This window comes from Perna viridis, chromosome 11, assembly GCF_037379345.1.
Source record: "Perna viridis isolate PV_CMFRI_1.1 ecotype Kerala chromosome 11, ASM3737934v1, whole genome shotgun sequence".
NCBI lineage: Eukaryota > Metazoa > Mollusca > Bivalvia > Mytilida > Mytilidae > Perna > Perna viridis.
This window is the reverse complement of record NC_142455.1, coordinates 11,129,558-11,150,583: the sequence shown is the minus strand read 5'-3', so window position 1 is coordinate 11,150,583 and position 21,026 is coordinate 11,129,558. Positions and strand designations below refer to the sequence as shown.

The 21,026-nt window shown below is 32.1% G+C and overlaps 1 protein-coding gene across 3 annotated transcripts; it reads right to left on the bottom strand.

Moving 5' to 3' along the window:
* Window positions 1-900: 900 nt before the first annotated feature.
* On the bottom strand, window positions 901-19,273 carry LOC148602967 (PAT complex subunit CCDC47-like). Of its 3 annotated transcripts, none has more exons than XM_088552392.1 (13): window positions 19,218-19,273; window positions 17,522-17,641; window positions 16,533-16,636; window positions 14,760-14,873; window positions 13,505-13,679; window positions 12,049-12,233; window positions 10,856-10,957; window positions 8,867-8,971; window positions 6,456-6,538; window positions 5,195-5,253; window positions 3,497-3,606; window positions 2,913-3,080; window positions 901-1,737 (listed from the first exon to the last, which is right to left on the bottom strand). In XM_088552392.1, exons 2-13 carry the CDS (start codon window positions 17,634-17,636, stop codon window positions 1,666-1,668), a joined length of 1,392 nt encoding a protein of 463 aa, XP_088408518.1. In that variant the 5' UTR covers window positions 17,637-17,641; window positions 19,218-19,273; the 3' UTR covers window positions 901-1,665. The 3 variants fall into 3 exon arrangements, with proteins under 3 accessions (XP_088408518.1, XP_088408521.1, XP_088408517.1); XM_088552395.1 differs by having other exon boundaries at window positions 19,221-19,261; XM_088552391.1 differs by lacking the exon at window positions 19,218-19,273 and adding an exon at window positions 19,132-19,152.
* Between the last annotated feature and the right edge of the window lie 1,753 nt (window positions 19,274-21,026).

The following is a 21,026-nucleotide window of genomic DNA, read 5'->3' as shown; positions in this document are numbered from 1 at the left end:
CAAGAAGCAATACTGGCCAATTTCAACACTGTATTCAGTGTGACTACATGGAGAATCAAGAAGCAACACTTCCAGTCTGGCCGATTTCAATATTGTCTTCAGTATGAGTACATGAAGATTCAAGATGCAACACTGGCAAGTATCAAAGTCTCAGTATGGATTTGCACAAAACAACCACAATACGGAGATGAACATACGATCTTAAGATTAGAATGAAAATAGATTGTTCCCATTCTATGCAAGAAATTGATTTCTAATTGACATTTTTGTTGCTTGCAAGAAATTTAATTTTTGGATGCAATTTCCCATCATTTAATAATTTTAGTTGATTGTATCACGTGTACAGCAGAAATCTATTCTCCTTCAAACAAGTCTTGACTTTTATCATTTTTCCACTCTTTATATTCAAATTATTCATTTAACTTGTTTGTACAATCTGACATACAAAATATTTCTATGTAATGCAGAGGAAGTTTTAAATATAACCAGAACGGAAATGGTTAATATATGTCAATGAGACAATAACCCACCAGGATGAAAAATGTCAGCTCACGGCCACCTATAGGTCTTCAATGAACGACAAGAAAATCCTCACACCACAGGGCAGGCTGCAGTTGGCCCCAAAATAACACAAGTACAACGAAATAGTTGCCCCTGTATACTCCAGCAAAATAAAGTAAACTGAAACTGAAAACGAAATAATACATAAATAAGCCAGAAATTCCTGACTTGAGCAGGAGTGGGTAATTTGCGCACCTCTGCCTTCCTTGGATGTGGTAGCTGTTTCTCATGCTCCCTATCCGGAATCGAACCCTGATTCCCTGTTACCCGTTACAACCATGGAAGACATAAATCATTTTACCTCAATGAAGAACAAAATAGATAAAACAAAGCAATGAATTTTGATTATTAGTTTTATTGACTTTTTAACATTTAATCACATGATGAAGGGGGAAAATACATGTAAAAATACATTTTGTAAAGCACCAACCATTTTATTGTGAGGGGATGCACTGTGAATTTTTTTTGCATATTTTTTTTTTCAAATTTTTCGCCATAAACAGAAAAAAGGTATTTATTATTTCAAAAATTACTGCTGCTGAAAAAAAATCATTCTCACTAAAAAAAAAAGTCAACCCCCCCCCTCAAAAACATAATGGTTTGTGCCGTTCATATATTAATGTTTCCATTCTGATTGTATGATTGATAAATGCTACACATAAACAAATAAAATGAAGGTATGCCCAACATTGAAATAGTCTGAAAATAACTAAGAATATGAAAGATTTTTGAACAGTGAACATGAAAGATATTCTAAATCAACTGACCATAACAAATATTCTAAAAAAAAAAAAAGATGAACACGAAAGATATTCTTGAAATTACTGAGAAGTTATTTGGAAGGTCAGCTGGTTATAGTGGAAATTCGAAAATTAGATGAACATGAAAAATATTTTAAAGGTGAAAACAAAACAATATTGTGAATTTTTACATATGTAAGATAACACAAAGAAAAAATGGTGGAAATGGCATAAAAATCTTCAAATATCTACAGAGTGCCTTTGTCAACATAATAATTCCTGCCTACTATATAGAATCTACAAATGCACTATTATGTCAACTATGATAATTTTTTTAGAGAGGGTCATGCACAATTATCTCCCTCTACATGGCCTTGACCTTCATCATCTTCATTTTTGGCTGTTTCCTCTTAGCCTCTCTTCTGCTATCCCTCTCCTGAAATTTAAAACATATATTTTATTGTTTATTAAAAAAAAAGAGTCCAAAATTATGTAAAATTAGTCTTTGCTAAGTACTGAAGTGTAAAGAGTAAATAGAGTAAGAATTGAAGATCAATGCCAGAGACGCCTCATTTTTCATTGTTAGAAGCTTCAATTGAAAAATCTCAGGCAGTAAGAACAATTGAAAACATTACGGTTCCAATTTTAATAATTTTACAGAGTGAATAATAAAATACACATATAATGATTGCAAGCCTGGCAAGAAACTTGGAAATTCAACTACTGAGTCATTAGTCTTGAACAGCTTACAAGGAATTTCCTTGAGATATCAACTTCCTATCAATGCGATAAAATATTTTATTGGCAAAGTATGATTTATCCCCATTCCAGACTCACTTCTCCCTATCATTCCAGGAAAGGAGAAGTCACTTCTCCTATTCACTGAATCCTAGATTATGCCCTGCAAGAAAATACTCTCTACAAGTACATCTGTTCTCACATCAAAGTTCATTGTTTACTGCATGTGTGCATGATGCATTTTTAGGAATTCTGTCTATATAACACAGACTATATTTCTAATGATTTATATCATAAAAAGGAAACACACAGAATGACATGACATGGTAACCGTTACTTACAGAAGAAACTTTAATGTTACAGAATTATCATTATACATAGTTTCTTTGTATCTCAGGTTTGTAAGCTTTATCTGAATCATTTGTAATTTTAATAAACCTTATCCTAAACTACCTACCTCAAAGTTGGCACTCCTTGTTTCTAATTGACCCTACCTCACAGTGATGGAATTTAAGGGGAAATACTCGCTAAATGCAAGTTGAAATTCAATTTTGCTAGTAGAAATTATTTATACTTGTTAAAAAATTCAGAAATTCAATCCCTGCCTCAATACCAGCTGTTACTGAATTTCCTCAAGTTTTCTGGCTTGATATAAGCTGTTATTAATGCTGCCTTACTAAAGCTCTCTAGCCTAATGAAAGTTCTCATTAACCCTATCTCAAGATGCCTGGTTTTACAATAGGTTTAATAAACCCTACCTCAAGTTTCCTAGACTAATTCCAGCTGTTATGTACCCTACAAAGCTTTTTAGCTTAAATTAAGCTCTTATGACCCTAACTCAAATTTTCTAACTCAATGTAAGTTATTATCTACCTCAAGCTTCCTTGCTTTATCGGGATCCTCCTCATTCATCAACCTCTCCTTCTCTTGTCTCCTCTTCTCCTCTCTCCTCAATTGAGCTTGTTCTTGGCGTTGTTGGTGGGTGGCTTTCTCATACACTTCTTGAACCTTCTGTCTTTTCTTGGCAGCTTTAGCACTAGCCTGAAATAGTAAAAGATTGACTAAATGATTGTGGTATAACATCCTATGGCAGATATATGATGTATTTCAGTATGCAAACTTTTCATTAGGGTTTCAAGGAGCATATTTAAAAAATTTAAAGAGGGAAATATGTGTTTCTAACATAAGAATTCATGACAAACAATTTAATAAAAATAATATAGCATTTTCATGTATTCAATATAATTTCATATATGAAAAAAGTGGTTCTTGGAAACATTTGATTTCATGTATTTTTAAAAGCAAAGAAACATATTTTTACCACGCTGGTCTTAAACATATGTGTTCATATGTTTCAAAATAAAAAAAAAAATCACTAAGCTATACGCAAGTCAAGATAATTGCAATTTTACCTTTTTATATTTTTTAACCTAGATATAAAATAGTTAAGACTTTACCTCCTTGCCCAGTTGAAGACGGCTGACTTTCTCCACACAATAGAATACCAGTTTAAGTAGCGGTAGCATATTTTCCATATCAGATGGTTTAGATTTAGACTTCCCAGGCACTGTTCAATGTAAACATGATAAACATCAACTATAATTGTTCTCTCTCTTTTTTTTTTTAAACATTGTATTATGGTACTTTTTGAAAATTCTAAGATAAGCTTAACACATGAATTTCTGTGTGTTGACATGTTCACTATACCCGAACTCAGCAGTCATATGAAAAAGGCAGTTTATACCAGACAGCAACCAAATGTGCATACAAAATATACCCTATATCTATATAAAGGCCCATATCCAATTTGAAATAAATCAGGGTAGGAAACTCACTCAAATTCTAGCCAGTCCTGAATACAATTTTTTAACACTTATACAATATGGCTATCTAGATGTTTGCTAAAATTAGCTAGTCCTGCCAAAAAATGGCCAGTCTCGGGCTGGCGGCAGGCCACTATTTCTAACTCTAAATAAATCCATTCATTGGGAGTCAAGATAATTAAGACAATATTTTGTTAGATGTACAGATAGTCAAGGTGATTACAATACACAATAAAGCACTCATTTAGGCCATCATAAAAAATTCCTAGATTCTCTTCCAGCATTTTTAAAATTCAGGGTTGGGTGGATGAATTTTATTTTTTTTCAATATTATAAACAATTTAAGTGAAAAATGCTGCCAATTTTAAAGAAATTGGCCTAAAGTGGGAAAAAATCATAATAAAACATTTTCGGAGAAGGTGAAAAAAAATTGGGTCAGGAGGGGATGAGAATCTAGGATTTTTTTTATATTTTTGGCCTTATTGGGAGTATACTTAAATTTAACATTAGTTTGGTAAGCAGTAGCTGAGATAATTGAGATGAAATGATAAACAAATGAGATTGAACTGGATTTTACTGTGCTAGCTCATAGAAGCCACAGTCTGCAGATAAGGCATATCATCTCACTCAGAAATATTATTCTGACTCCCAGGCAACCAGTTGTCACTTTTACTCTTTACTCATCATAAAACATTTAATGACAGTTTGTCTTACTCATCATAAAACGGGAAGTAAAAAGTCAATGGAAATCACTGACTTGGAATCCAACTCTCTGCCCTGCCATGGCAATTAAGCCATATATACAAAATGGATTTGGGAATAGCTAAACAGCTCAAAATTTTCAGTTTTTAATGTGGCACTCATATTCAATAGAAATATATACCAGTTGAGGAAGATGTATGGAGTCAAATATATTTGAAACATGAGTTTATCACCAAAAAAAAACGCACAGGAATTTGACCTTGAGGTCAAAGTTTAAGTTCATAGGTCACTATCCACAATACGCAACACATTGTCTTTAGGTGATCTACCCACATTGCAAACATCAAAAGCCTACATTGAAAGACAAAAAAATTACTGCCTGGACATGAGTTTGTCACAGAAAAAAAAAAGGAATTTGACCTTCATGTCAAAGTTCAAAGTCATAGGCCACTCACTATCTATGGTGCGTGACACATCATTATTAAGTGATCTACCCACATGAAAAATATCAAAAGCCTCCATCAATACAAAAAAGTTACAGCCAGACACAAATTTGTAACAGAAGAAAGGACAGAGCAATCATTATAGAGTGACCACCACTTTTCATAGCAGGGCCCTAATGATACTTACCATTGAAACAGAAAGTTAGAACTGGTTTTACTTCTGGTAATTTGGCAGTTTGGCTCTCACTACAAAATTACAAAAAAAAATTGAATACAAATACTCTGATATCATTCACTTCTCAACAAATTGAAATAAGAGTGGTTCTATCCTATTTCAATGAATACTTATAAATGTTCTGGTAACAGGTATGTGTTTTTATGTGGATTTGCCTATTCCACATTTTAAAAATCGGGATTAACCTGTCACTGAATTTTAATTACTTCAGACCTCCTCTGCCTCCCTGTTGTTCCCTGTACTCCATTCCTAAGATAAATGCCTGTTAGCTGACATTCAACTACAACTCTGAATGAATAAGCTAATCTCATTTACATAAAATAGTCTCCCTGAGCAAGCATGGACTCTCCACAAACAGAGCAGAGTATTATTCAATGCCATAGTTAATTTTATCTAACGTCAGTGAACAAGCAAAAAATTCACATAAACTCTGTACAGCTTTTCAACCAAAGGTACAATAATTTGGCTAATATGAGCTTTTTTGCATGGTCACAAGGCTTGATGGGAAAGAAACATGATATACATGTATTAGGCTGGAAAATTGTTGAAACCCCTTAGATTAGGGTAGGTGCCTGGAAACTTAGAAAATGTGTGGCACAAAATGAGAGCAGAGTTGACCTTCAAATATTACAAATCTAGCACTTTAATCACTCAGCCATCCCACCCAAAGAAGTTGGTACATGTATAAGAGCCATTTAAATAAATAAACAAATTGAAAGAAGATGTAATTCCTATTTACAATCAATTGGCTAAATTTTTGTTTGAATGGTTGGATAGACAGAACTGATTTCAGTAGGATTTTTTGGCAATTTATTATATTTAGTCTGAAAAGTTTTACTTGATCATAATGATAGACTCATTAGGGCTCAGGGCTTTTCCAGTGAAATTTCCCTGGAGGGGGTGAAATGACACTTAAATATCTAAACCTTAGTTGGGGTATTTCTGATATTTTACACAATTTAATGCATTGCAAAAATGAAATTAATTCTCCTGGTGGTACCCCTTATGAATTGTATCTTTCCACAACCTTCAGGAAACTTTTACTGGAACAGCCCTAATTTACAGAACAGGCTCAGTGGTACTTCTGTGAAGTATTAAAATGCTAAACTCAAAAAGTTACAACCAAATTTTTATGGGAAAGTGTAGCATGTTCCTCAAGGAAGTACCAAATGAACCTGCTAAAAAAAATTAGCATGAAAGGGTCTACACTTACTCCTGAGACTTAGGTCCACAATACTGATCAGAAAAGTGGATAAACTCTATTTGTCCATCATATTTGTTCAATGCCTGGGTAACCTGAAAAAAAAATAATGAAGTTTCTTAATGAGTACAAAAAATATTTAAAAATTACATACATCATGAAAATAAACTAAAGTGCAATTACAATAACACCAAAAAGTTAAGGCTCTTTATTTTAAAGCATTCATTTGTCTTCATGAATGCCAATAGGTATTTCTTCCCAAAAATCTGAGAGTGAATTACAAGGTTCTTCTTTTTCATAATACTTACAGAAGTTACTTATCAAAATCATTATAGACTTACTTATTTTGCAAGCAATTTATTTTTGCTATTTAAAAGAGAAAGTAAACCAAACAATATGGTAATTAAGTGCCTTTTTAAAGAATAAATGTTTTTAAGAGTTAGTCATGAAATTAAATAGCGGAAGATTAAGGAGGTAGCCCTATGGTAAGGGACACAACTTACAAATCATCAGAATGTTTGTATTCAGCATTTTACATCAATCTTATGTAAGAATCAAAGTAACTTGGACTGATTTCATTCTGTTTCAAATGAAAGCTTGATAGGCTTTGGCGAAATTGAATATGAAACAAACATTTCACTGATTTCATTAGTTATGTCCCCTACCCTGGTCTACCTCCTTAATTGTTATTCTATGCCAGCACTCCACAGTTTAGTTTTGTTTCGCACTTTTGGCTAGGGATGAAAAATGACATAAATGGAAACCGGTGGTTGCTATGGTGATTAAAAATGAAGAATCTATTGTCGATAAAACATTTTCTGAAAACAGGGGACTTTTAAAAGTATTTTGCAATGTTCTATATATTTTCAATGTTGAAAGGGCCTTTTCTCAATGACAATTTGACTTCATTGTGAAAGTGAAAGTAAGTCAATTTTTTACCATGCTAAATTTAATATGTGAATTACAAAGTGAAATAGCTCAAAATCTAACCGGCAATGCCCATATGAGGAAGGGGTTTTCAAAGGAAAAAGTTTGAACAGTTTAAGGGGATGAAATAAAAATTTAAGATATTTTGCGGGAAATTTGATATTTTAAAAACTGATTTATTAACTTTTTTGCAAATTTTCGCATATGTTTGCATGGTTTCTATGGTAACCCTATTTGCTGTGGGTAATTTTTTTCCAGAAAATATTTACTGCATCCTGAAGGCCTTGGCTTGAGCTGTTTCTAGATATATAGATTTACAGAGGCTTGACAATTTCTTAAAGTGATAAATGTTACAAAGCATCAGATAACAAGACCAAAATTAGGCAGTTCTACAATACTGTAAAGTGCTGGCTATAATATAATAAAACATGTAAGTATCCACAAAATAAACTGGTTTATTATATATATGTATTAAATTTTGCTCTCTTATTTTCAATCAATTTTCACACTTCTTGACTGGTCTTAGAAAAATAGTTCTCATCTCTAGACAGATTCAAGTTCTCAGGCCATGATTTGCTGTAAGAGAAAGGGGCGATCAGTTGTTGTGTGCTTATATCACAATGTCTATAAAATCTCTTTGGTCATTTCTAATGTTGTTCTCCCATAACAACTGTTGATGTCATAAACAGACAGCTAATATTTCTGCCATGACACAGATGCCTAATGATGTTTAAGAAAGAAAGAAACAGAGTCTACAACATTAGCTCTTTGAATATGAAATTTCTCATACCTTGAGAAATTTCCAAAAAACAACTCCCTATCATTATAAATTCTATATTAAATTCGCATATGAAATAAATTCTGTAATTTCACTTTCAGACTTTCTCAAGCCAAAAAATCACAAAACAAATATACAAATATCACATTGATCACAAAATTCAAAACTTATTCTTAAAAAAAAGCAATAAATCACTGATAAAATCATTGTAATAAATAAGATAATCAATATGGTGAATATAGTCCTGAAATGATCCAAGAACCCTTGAAGTTCTGTGCATTAGTTAAGGAGGTAGACCTAGGGTAAGGGACATAACTATTACGAATCACTGGAATGTTTGTGTAAAGCATTTCACATCAATCTCATCTAATCATCAAAGTAACTTGGATCTATTTCATTCTGTTTCAAATGAGAGCTTGACAGGCTTTGATGAAATTGAATATGATGCAAACATCTCACTGATTTCAAGAGTTATGTCCCTTACCCCAAGTCTACGTCCTTAAATCTTGGTGTAATCCTTCACTTGTAATCATAGTTTGGTTATTCACTCTTTCCAATTAATTTTCCTGTTCAATTGGTATAAAAGCTCTACAAAGCTGATGTTTATTGTAAGACTTTCCTGTCCAGTCAGTATAAAAGCTCTACATAGCTCATGTTTATTGTAATGTGCATCGAACCATATATAAAAATTTCTGTTTTTTTCCTACTATTGCAGTACCTTTTTATCTAGAATAGCTGCAGAGGCTTCTCCAATTTCACTAAGTATTTGATATGAACTGTTTAAATCATATTTTTCACCATTCTTCTTTTCTGTATATTGACTCTGCAAAATATTTTTTATAATCAAAAAACAAACAATGTTACAGTCAACAACCAATAATAAACTACACAATGTGTAACCTAGATATATCAAAGACAAATTTACTTTAAACTTTATTATTCACTTTTAAAAAATAAGGTTATTTCCAATTTCATCCAATAGAGTCTACATGTACATAGGAAAAATTGCAACATATGTTCTGAAAACATCTGAAAAACACATGTTTATCATACATTGAGGACCACCATGGAAACATATGTTTCTGACAAATTAATTTATTCATGAAAAAACAAATGAAAAATTTATGGTATTTATATGTTTTCAATAGGCTTTCATATATGAAAATGGTATGTTTTTCATATGATTTTCAATATCAAATGACTTCATGTGTTTTTAAAAGCACAAAAACATATTTTTACCATACTGGTCCTAAACATATATTTCCATATGTTTTAAAACATATGAAAACGTATAATGCAATTTTTCCTGTGAGAAAATTTACTCAAAAAGATCCTTTGTTGACTTTTTTGAAGAGCCTCAAGAAAAAAAATTATAACTAGAAATACAGTGAGCAAGCTTAAAAAGAGAAAAACCCCTGCTTCAAATGGATTCAAATGGCAAATGTAAAACCTTATCTTCCCATGATATTTCAGTAAAATCTCATCTCTACTTAACATGAGGGGTTTAGGAGGAGTTGCACTTGCAAGAAATATTGGACAGACAAACAGGTGGACAGAAAGACAGACAGGGTGGTTTCTAAATACCCCCAAATTTCGTTTGTGGCGGTAAAAATCATTCCTAACCTTCCTTTTGTTGTAAGAAACCTTGTGTTAAAACTTCATACAAGGGTTAGTAACTCATAAAAATATGAGGTAGCTCAAATACACCGAAGAGGTTTTTTTAACAGAAAATGCATTACCAAATGAGAAAAAAAAAAACAAAACAAAACAAAAATTCAAGTCATTCAGATCAACATAATCTTTTTATAGACTGCAGACCAATGGGGAATTTCCAATCCAATGGTATATTTCACAAAAAATTGTAAGTATAAAACAGATCGTAAGAAATGATGTTACAATGTTCTATTAAGCAGTTATCACCTACAATCAGCTTTACACTTAGGTGTCAGTCTCTGTAAGAATCAGGCAGTGGATGAAATATAGTATGAAAGAAAACCACCATTTGACTATTTGCACCACAGGAATAAGGTCTACCTCCTTACCTAATGCATAGAACTTCTAGGGTTCTTGGCAGGAGGAATTATATTTGAAAAAGACAAGAATTTCCATATCATTTGGTAAATTGAGTTATAATTTCATTGAAATGCACTGAAAATAAACATTTCAAGGGCAGATAACTCTTGCAAAATTCTCATTTTTCTAACAATCTATTGAAACTTCAGCAAGTACAGTGGTGCAAAGACTAAATAATGGTCATTTCAAATAGAGAAAGCATCCTTGAGTAAAATGATATTGTCAGATCAATGGTTTTTTTGACATGCATGTTTCTGATTTTTCCCATTTTGCCTAGTTCTTACAAGACTTATACTTAATATAACTTTTTTGTGAAATCAACTGGGGAACAAACTGACAGACAAAATAAAAATATACTACCCCTATCCCATACAAGTACTTCTCTTAATATTCAAAATTATCGATTGATTGATTGATTGTTGAGGTTCGACGTCCGACCAGCAATATATCAGCTATATTCAGACGAGAAAGATTAATTGAAATTAGTTTATATATTGCATACACTTTGCTGCTAAATGTAGCAATCAAATACTTTATACTATTACAATGAGATGAATAACACATAAATTTCCAAGTCATGTTTGTGTATAATGAAGATAGACTTGTAGCAGGTCTGTCCTATTTCAAAACTTACAAGATCTACCATCTCCTTATGAATCTTAGCACAGGATCTTTTCAGGGCCACAGCAAATACAAACTTGTCCATCACCTTGGGTTCCATATCTATTTGTATCATCTGAAAAGATAAATACAGATCAATGTAAGAATTAGGCAAGTCCTACAGTAAGTTTTACACATAAGAAAAACAGCTGTGCCATATAAAACATCTGTCCAAGTGATGGAGTTAACAGTGCAACATGTGAAAAAATGCATCTCCTAAAATATGAAAAAGTCAAAAGATAAAAAAAAGGAATTTCTCCAAAATGTATACACACATTCAAACAATTACAACACACAACTGTGAATACTTTGAAGTAATTACTCCAAAATGTATGCAGACCTTCAAACAAAATGTAACAAATAACACTGCAAAGTCTGAAGTAAATCCAACATGGCATTTCCTAAATATGGGATGAGAAATAAAATCTTGACTCTCTTTTTTAACATAAAATCTCATTACTCAGAGACTTAAACTAGAATTTTCTCCAAAATGTATACAGACCTTTAGACCATCTTAACACATTTGTAAAGTTTGACACTAATTGAACAACAAGCATTTTTCAAGTTACAGCTTGACATGTTAACCAGGATATTTAAATTCTTTGAAAGAAAGGTATTCGTAAGGTCAAAGTTGAGATTTAAAACCAAAGGTCTTTAAAAAGATCCGTTGTAAATGATAAAAGGTCAAGTTTTCACATCACAAAAATGCTGTTTGAAGTAATTTCAGATCCTAGTCATGATGTCACTGTAGATATAAATAATAATGTCCTGATTTACATTAGTTCATGACTTTTTGTGAATATGACTACTGGACCTGGAATATTCTTATATCTGAAACTTTATCATTTGTCCATTAATCCTACTACTTGATAATTTCTTACCTTAGACAACTGCCATGATATTAGAAAAAATATGGCAATAATAATAATACATCAAATCAATGGTGATATTGCCGATCAAGAGAATAACATCAGTTTTGAACTTCTCGACAGAACATCACATCTTGCCCTATCAAGCTCCCTGTGATATTTTCTGCCTCAACTTCAAAACTGCCGTTGTTCTGTATAAATGTATCTCATTTATTTCTTTCAAGATAAAACAAATGTATAGACCTCCGAACCATTTTTGTGTGAATTATGGTCTTCAAGCTCTTTTAAATCTACTCACAATTTGGTCTGATACAGGTTTCATAAAGCCAGCTATTGTGCTGATCAAATCTTGTCTCTTGATGAGTTTTAACTCAACCAGCATGCCCTCAACACATGATCTACCACTGCACCACAAAGCATACACATTCTCTGACTCTTTGATAAAGGTACCAGATTGGGCTTCCTTACTTGTACCATCATCACCTGTTCAATAGAGAGCAAAGGGATGGTAGCATGAAAACAGTTTGTAACTGGTACATGTAAAAAAAATTCAGTAATTAATGCAATGCTTTTATCATTATTTATTTTAACTGTAATAATAAATGCACACATTTTAAAACAAGATTTTTTTCTTTCAAAATAATAAAATCCTTATTCCATGTAAAACTGAAATGACAAAGTCGCAATTATCAAAGAACACAATGCTGAGTTTACAGTTGATAGTCATACATTGTATCTTGTTTTCCAAGTGTTTTACTTAATATAGAAGAACTCCAGTTTTGATGATTAGATGGAAATTATCAACAGCATGGCTGTCAGTACAATTTTGCTTTTTATCAAATTGTTCATCATACTGGATGTATTAATTTTATTTATCAGTGACATCATGGTCAATACTGATGAGTTTTTAAAAAAATAAGCAGTTTTCTCTGACAAGAAAAAAATCAACATTAGCTCATTTTTTAGAATGTCGAATAATGGCATTGCTTTTCAATGTACACCCTCAAAAAAGTAACAGGATTAATTCGTAATACATGTATTTTTATCTAACATTTCATTACTAATTATAAAAATATCAGTACACTGTAAAATGCAAACAACAACAAAAAGTTTATTCTTCACATTTTTCTCTTACATTCCTTTTGAAAGAATTTAAAAAGAAAATAAATCTAGTATTGTCATCATGGTCATTTTAAATTCAGGTTGAATCCTGTGTAAGTTGTATATGAGAAATGATGAACACTTACTTCCCTATCTAAGTATCATAGGTGGCACAGCAATTAATCACGCCCAACACACATATGTTCTTATCCTTGATTTACGCCATGTTTTACAGTGTCCTTTCCTCTTTCGACTAATCCAGAATTGACTTTTTATGAGCAACTCGATGGGTGTTCCTAGAAAACCAGAGGATGCTTACCCTACTGGTGCATCTGGTCCATGCTCCCAGTTTTTAGTGGAGTCCAAGTTGCTCATTTTCTTTTGTTACTTTGTATGTATGATTTTAGTTACTTTATGTTTTTTGTTGTGTATGTCTGTTTCCCATGTATAGTCTTTGTCCCTGGATTACATTCTTTTGATTACCACCATAATCTTGCTTCCGTTGATTACTCATAGAATATTTTTCGTTATTTGATCTATGAGAATCCAAAGAAAGATTCTTAAAAATGTGAATACTGAACCTCATTGTTTCCTACATAAAAATCTGCAATAAGAGCATACAATGGAATCCTAATTTACATTTTGTGACCTACCCACAATGCTAAACTGTTCCTCAAGTAATTGTTTATGGGAATTAAGCCAGGCTTGAGCAAGCTTGTGGTTGCTGTTCTTTCCATGGAGGAAGTTCAATAAATATACAGCTAGACCAGCTAGCATTAGGATTTCTATCACAAAACTGTCCCAGTTTGTTCTCAGAGGATGTGGTAACTGCAAAATATATGAAATTTCACAATCATGAAACACTAAAACTTTCTCCAAAGTGATTAGTAAATACAATTTCAATTATGTATACATTCCTGTGTGTATTCAAAGTCCAGTTTTGTAAAAGTTTGTAACGAAATTTTCCATTATGACATTCAAACTCTAACTTGGACAGACTAGTCAAATAAAAAATAATAAAAATAAAATAATCTACATCTACAAGACCACTGTTTTTTTGTTATTCTTAGTTTTACAGACTTATTCCTAAAAATTGAAGGGTAGGAGGAGGCAACAACAAAAAAAATAAATCAGCGACGGTTTATTTTTATTTTCTTCTTTTCTTACAGACTTTGGAATGGTTCATCATGGGTCGGAAGACAAAAAAAGGTATGTTCTTTTATAAATTTATTTCTTTTTACGATTATGTCATGGTCAAAAGGGACCAAGCCAACCCAGTTGCCCATTTGCAATAGATCTGTGTCATAATTCTTCAACTATGCAGTTGCCAAATGCTGTTCTATTCAAATGCATTGACAATCGCAATCTGAGAAAGTACAACTCAGACCAAATTTGGACAGTGGACAAAAAAAATCTGGATTTAATCCAAATTTTTGAAATTTTTTTTTAAATGGCAAAAATTATGGTCAATGAGTCCGTAAAACTAAAAATAAAAAACAACAGTGGCCCAAGCAAAAATATAACAAAAATATCCATGATATTATTGCCCAAGCAGTTCAGACACGTTTATTAACATTACATAGGATCTAGATATTCAAAGTTAATTTATGGGGTTTTCAGGACATTTTTTCACAAAGACCCAATGAGAGAGGAAGATATTTTTTAACTCTTTATTGCTTCAGAGTGTGATATTTTTTAACTCTTTATTGCTTCAGAGTGTGATATTTTTTCATAACAGCCAGAAAACAGTTGTGAGAGAGGTGCTTTATAGATCTTATTTCACTGATATATGGATGAAAGGAAGGATGAAACATCTAAAAAGAAATGAAAAAAGACCTCATAAAAAATAAATTATTTTTATCTGGTCTTCCATGTGTTTGTGAGCAGCCACACTATATTTATACTCACATCAGGAAAATTGAGATCCGGTACTTTGTCTTTTGGCTTGCCACTTTCTCTGTCTTTGTCAAAACCAACAAACTCCTCCTCATCGTTGAAATGTTCAAACTCTTCATCTTCTGTCTGTCAAATAAACCAAGGATTCAATATATAAGGAATAATTGAAAATAACCTTGAAAATATGTTGTACACATCTGATCTACACCATGTACAAAATAATTGTATAATGCAGGGATTTAGCCAGGATTTTCAACCCATTAGTCACTTTTGCGTAAGACTAAATCTCAATACTGTTTTTTCTTTTCGCGTCGCAAATTTATCAGCATGCATGTATATACATATACTTATAACAACTATATTATAAATAATAACATGTTTATTTCTATGTCAGCACTGGTATATAAATAACAGATAATTTATATTAATAAAAAATATATAACAACATACAGTTTCTACATTAGCAACTATTCATGAATAAAAAATGCAAAAAAATACTTTGTTACTGTGTCATACATATCGTGTGTAAAAATCTAAAAATTGTATACAACAGCTACTATTGTTGGCATGTGTCTAAGAATGTAAAGCACTGTTTACTTGATCAGTAATGCATAAACCTCCTGTCCTTAGCCATGCACCACAAAGTGAAAGCTATCTTAAAATCAAAGGAACCCATATAAGAACTGAACTGCCCGTTTATGATCAGCAGTGTTGATGTGCTTCTGTATATTATCTTTTAGGAATGCGTTGCTTCCAATAGAAAATGTATTGGTAAGTCCAGCATCTTGGCAGTCATGGCAGTACATCGCCCCATCTATGTAGTATATGCATGGAAATATCTTTGACCACTCTGGTTTAAATTTTGACTTTAATAGTCGATCACTGCAACTATTTGTAGTAGCTGACTTATTTTTAGACTTTTGACCTTTAGTACGTTGTCATGTGACGACGAACTAAAATAGTTCGTAATGGCGGACATAGTTGCGATTCGAACTGTGATTGAAAAATCCAAACGTCTTTCCATTTTAAATACATACGATGACACTTTGAGTACTTTGAGAACGTGTCACAGCGCTCAACAAACAAATCATTACCGTTAATTAATTTGTTTGTCGGGATAATTAGCCTCAACCAGGTGATCAAGCAAGGTGTGATCAAAGATGATGCAATCAAAACATTGGTCATGATTGTTTATTGTAAAACCCTAATTGGCTTGGGAAAGGTAATAAAGTTGTCAATTATGGGGTCATGGGAACATCAGAGTTTTTTTACCGATATTTTTTTTGGGGGGAGCGAAATATCAAGTGACGAATCGTGCAGGAGAAAAATTGGCCACTTTCGAAAATCATTCGTCAATGGCGAAAATGGCAAGCGCTAGCTAAATCACTGATAATGTTTCATTCAAAATGAAGGAGCACTGTTATTTGTACATGTAGTAAGTATACGGACACAGAAACCACTCAGTAGCAGAGGGAATTATATAAAAAATCAGGTTCCAATTTATAAACATGTTTCACTACATATAAGATATTAAAAGATATCACAACAGTAGCAAATTATTTGGCAATATTTTATACTACTAAGGGCAATACAAAACATGGCAAACCCTTGCAATGTAATTCTGACCTATTACTGTACCTTAAAAAGATTTCTAGAATACTGAAGAGTCTAACAGATAGATAAAGGTGCAAGTACATGTAGTATTAATCCCATCCAAACTTAATTGGTGAGGAAATTAAAGTAAATTTTTTCCCCTAACTGTAGTTATGTTCACTTTAAACCAACCTCTACAGAAGAATCGTCATCATCGTCATCTGTAGTTTCTGGTTTAGCATTGCTTTCCTTTGTATCACTGGCCACATTTTTTGGATCCTCAAACATACCATCATCTGTAACATAAAAAAGTCCAAATTCAAAAGATTAATGTAATAAAATAACAAGGGAAGCAAAACAACAAATAAGTTAAAACTGTCTCCCTTTTGTCTATGTTTAATTTTCAACAAAATTCTAATTGCAATTTTTTTTCTCAAAAAAAAAAAAAAAAAAAAACTAAGAAAAACAAGACTTACTTTCTTTGAGATAAACATGTGTTCTTAAAGATAAAAAAAAAAAACGAAAGAATCTTCAAGTTACATGTAGCATATGCCATGTGGACTGAAAGACTAAAAGTGGGACAGTGGTATATAATATGTGTATATGTGTCCGTCAAAAGATGCTTCTATTAAAACAGTTCATGTTTGATTTCACAAAAAAAGTTGTGTATGCAAAATTTCACTACATTGTATGGGAGAGCAAGTTGTGACAATAGATTTTACATTTACAACAGTTTGTGCAAATGACAATGATGTTTGTATCAATTGAAATGATAAAAAGAGGCTTTCTATAAGTACATAACTTCTTTGAAATTTGAAGAGTTATTTTTACCTTGGACAATAACTTTATTTGCTTAGAATTTTATAGACTAATTTTATAGGTATCCTAGATAAACCTTCGCATAACCGAAGCAAGCTGATTTATCATGCTTATAAGCAAATGTTGTACAAATCAGATTTGAACTAGTCCATGTTGATTTCCTAAGCCCAGATATATATGTATGATCTCATTATTACTTAAGGTTTTCATTGTCAGAGTTTAAAGGGAGCAGTTGGTGAAATAAATTTCACTCAAGACTTTCCTTTAAAATACTGCTAGAATGCTTTAGTAGTATATTGTGTAGAGAGGATTAAACTCAAACATTTATCAAACTTGACCTGGTTACAAACAATATTACAAACCTTCATCTAATTCCTCAAACTCTGCAAATTCATTGTCTTCTACATCAGCACCATGTGGATTAGATGCTGTTACTACAGCAATCAATACTATAACACCCAGTACCAGTAACCTCATTGCATCTGTAAATGTATACTGGTATTTACAAGGAAACTTATCATATATTAATCAAAATACTTTTTCTACATGCACATACATGTATGTGTGTAGTATCACTATATTATGTACATGTAACTTAGAGCAGATGGGCTGAAGTATAGACTTACATGTAGATGTATGACTTCTAAAGGCAAAATTTGTAAATATTTACACTACTTAACTTCTTACAATTAGGCTTCTAGAAAAGAGTTAATTATATTGCTACAAGACTGAGGTAATCACTACTAAAGTTTTATCATCATGAACTTGTTGATTGTTATAGTGTATCTATCAGTACCATCACTATGAGAACCAGTTTGTTCACTGTGTCATAGTTTTCCTTTCCTCTTTCATCTACCATGGACATGACATTTTTATGAGCAATTCTGCAAATGTTTCTTAAAAAAAGCATAGGATGCTTACTCTACTGGTGCACCTGGTACATGCTCCTATTGAGTCCAGGTTGTTTCTTCTACTTTTGTTTTTTTTGTACTTATTTCTTTTTGGTTATTGCATATTCTTTGTTGTATGTGCCTATTTTCCCGGTCTTTATCCTTGGAATATATTCTTTTGATTTCTGCTTGAATCTTGGTTCCCTTTTATTAAAAAAAGTGATTAAGTTACTGTAAAAGTACTTTTACTTTATGGATCAGGGAAGAAACACAAGTTTGTGTATTCTTCAATTTGTGGTTTGAATGTTGTCAGTATACACATCAATGGGAATCTCTTATTTGTTGAGAACCAAACTTTGTAGTCTGGTATACCCCAAAAAAAAAAACATGAAATTTGGTGCTCAATGAACATAAGTACTTTCACAGTAATATACATATGTACAATCTAAAATTACAGCAGTTTTCCTATAATGACGCAAGAAAAATTAGAAAATGGCCAAAATCAACAAATAAAATTTTAATTTGGTCTCTTATTTTCCTTTTAATTAAAAAAAAAAACTTGAAAAAATATGGTTTTGAAGTTTACACTTTGTTCCTTGTGAAGTACAGTAAACACTGAAATCATGCATTTTTTATGTACTTGTTCTAGCAATTACTGTGATACAATGGGACCCCTGACACTGTACTAAGAGAACATACTATGTTAGGACCCTTGCCAACAGAACTAAAGAAGTATTCAACCGCTGAGGTTATTGGACACAATATTTAATCTACCTGTGTGGGACAGCCTCCTCGTCAAACTATTGACATTATTTGCAAAAAAAAATTAAGAATCAACCTCTATGTTCATCCCTTTTGCATCGCAATTATCAACTAAAATTGCTGTAATAATAAGTGAACAATACAAATATAAAAGATAAATCTCAACTTATCAAATTTTCTCCAGGATCTAAAAATCATGACGCAGACAAATTGGCGTGTTTTTTCCACGCCGGTTTTGAAGGGTTGTTAACTTGTTTATGTCATGGAGATATCGCGTGGATTTCACAGAAAATCGTGTTGCTTTTCATTTCTTTGGTTACCTGTTCTTGTAAATATCAAAACATTTGAGTGATTAGGAGAGATTTTCATCCTTAAAAATATAAATATAGTTGAGATTTTTTACAACTACCTGAGAGGTGAACAGGACGAAATTAATTTACCTCCACACGTTAGAGAGCGACAGTCAATCATTTAACTAATAACCAAACATAATAGGGAAAGCAACACACTGTCACGTACCAAAACTATTATACAGACTTGAAAAGTAGGATATGTATAATCAATATCTAGCATTTTAAAAAAAGTACTATCTTTAAAAAAGGATAGCCAACACACGAAAATTTTGTTCTTTTTAATAAATATATTTTTCTACATTTCATTCAAGAAAATAACACATGGCATGCAATTTCGAACGCCATTAAATTATTAGAATATGGCCAATCGGGAAACAGAATTGTGATCAGATGGCTTGCGTTTCCATAGAAGAGCGTCTTGAAGGTCAAAGGTTAAAAAGCGAAACTATAACGATTGCGTCTGAAAAAATAAAAAAAAATAAGTACTGAAATAAGCATTACAAATATTATTAAAAATATCAACTAAAACTTAATACAAAAATGTACATGTATATATCTTTGATTGAGAAGTCACACCCTTCAAGTTCTCCATAGGAACATTGAGCAATGAATGAAGGTTTTTTTTTAATTTATTTGGTCACATATCTGAAGAATTCTATCTGTATTTCTTGGTCTAGATTTTATCCTGATTCTATTCTTTTCTACTCCAATTTATTAATTTTTAATGAAATCAGATCCTTTTTATTTAGGTTTTTCTTCACATGTTATTTCAGATCTGTCCACTGAAAATTATTTTTTTTCAAATCAAATTGTTTCCTCAGACTAATCACACTGCTAAGGTATTACAAACCTAAAACATTTGGTGCCCATCTAGAAAAAATATTGGTGTCATTAAGGCACAGCACATTGATGTACTTACATCAAAGTCCCAAACTGAATTTCATATTGCCAACTCAGCCTTGATATATGGTTTAATATTTTGCCATTTTTTAACTTAATAAATATCAGTTGTCTAAACTGTGACTTATGAGTCATCTTGCAGTTAGACTTAAAGCGCATTAATGGTAAGTAAAAAACATCTTGTTTACCATATCTAATAGTAAATGCTGTATCAGAGTAGATCAATCTTTTTTTTCTTTCTGGAAAGCACTTAAAGGCCCTATATGGCCTGTATACCTACACATAGACCTGCATTCCATGATGTGGTTGCATGTACCAGTAGTATCTACTATACTTTTTGTAAGAACTACAAACTGTTTGACCAAAGTCAAAGAATATTACTCTGACAGCTTATAGACTCTGCCATATTTCACTAAGTATGGCTGCTATTAATTACAAAATGGCAAAGTTATTTCAGTTGCACTATACTAATTTTGCATTACGAGGCAGGGTTTAGTGATGAGTTTGGCAGAGGTGTAAAGCTTTGAAATAGTGAATACACTCTGTACAGGACATTAAAACAATTAAGCTGGGGGTCATCTCCTATTGCAAGAATAAGGCTATACCAATACTTGGTCTCACTACTTCTGGGTCAAGTGGCAACCCCCTTATGTAGTACCAAAACACACAGACACTTGATATATGCATTGTAAGTGCATAACTTGTGTGAATGCTGATCAAAAGTAGTAATATAAAGCTGAAAATCATGTGTACTTTAAAGTTATATAATTTGTATATTTACAATACAAAGTGTATGAATAGTGTTTATGTGTGAGTTCACACTGTCAGTTTTAGAAGAAAACATCAAAATGTGGATTTTTTTCAGCATTTTTTATACAAGCAAATAGTGCGAAAAATTTCTCCGATCATCGTACCACTACCATAATGATTTTGAAAACCCTTTTTTCCAGGCTTTCCAATGG

Bases quoted from the DNA above. Each gene is read 5' to 3' on its own strand.
- LOC148602967 (XM_088552392.1), bottom strand. From the start codon at position 17,636: ATGAGGTTACTGGTACTGGGTGTTATAGTATTGATTGCTGTAGTAACA. The intron at 10,958-12,048 runs GTGAGTAGATTT...TTATCTTTTCAG, and splicing joins AACCTGTATCAGACCAAATT to ATGATACAAATAGATATGGA. The intron at 3,607-5,194 runs GTAAGTATCATT...TACATTGAACAG, and splicing joins TCTAACTTTCTGTTTCAATG to TGCCTGGGAAGTCTAAATCT.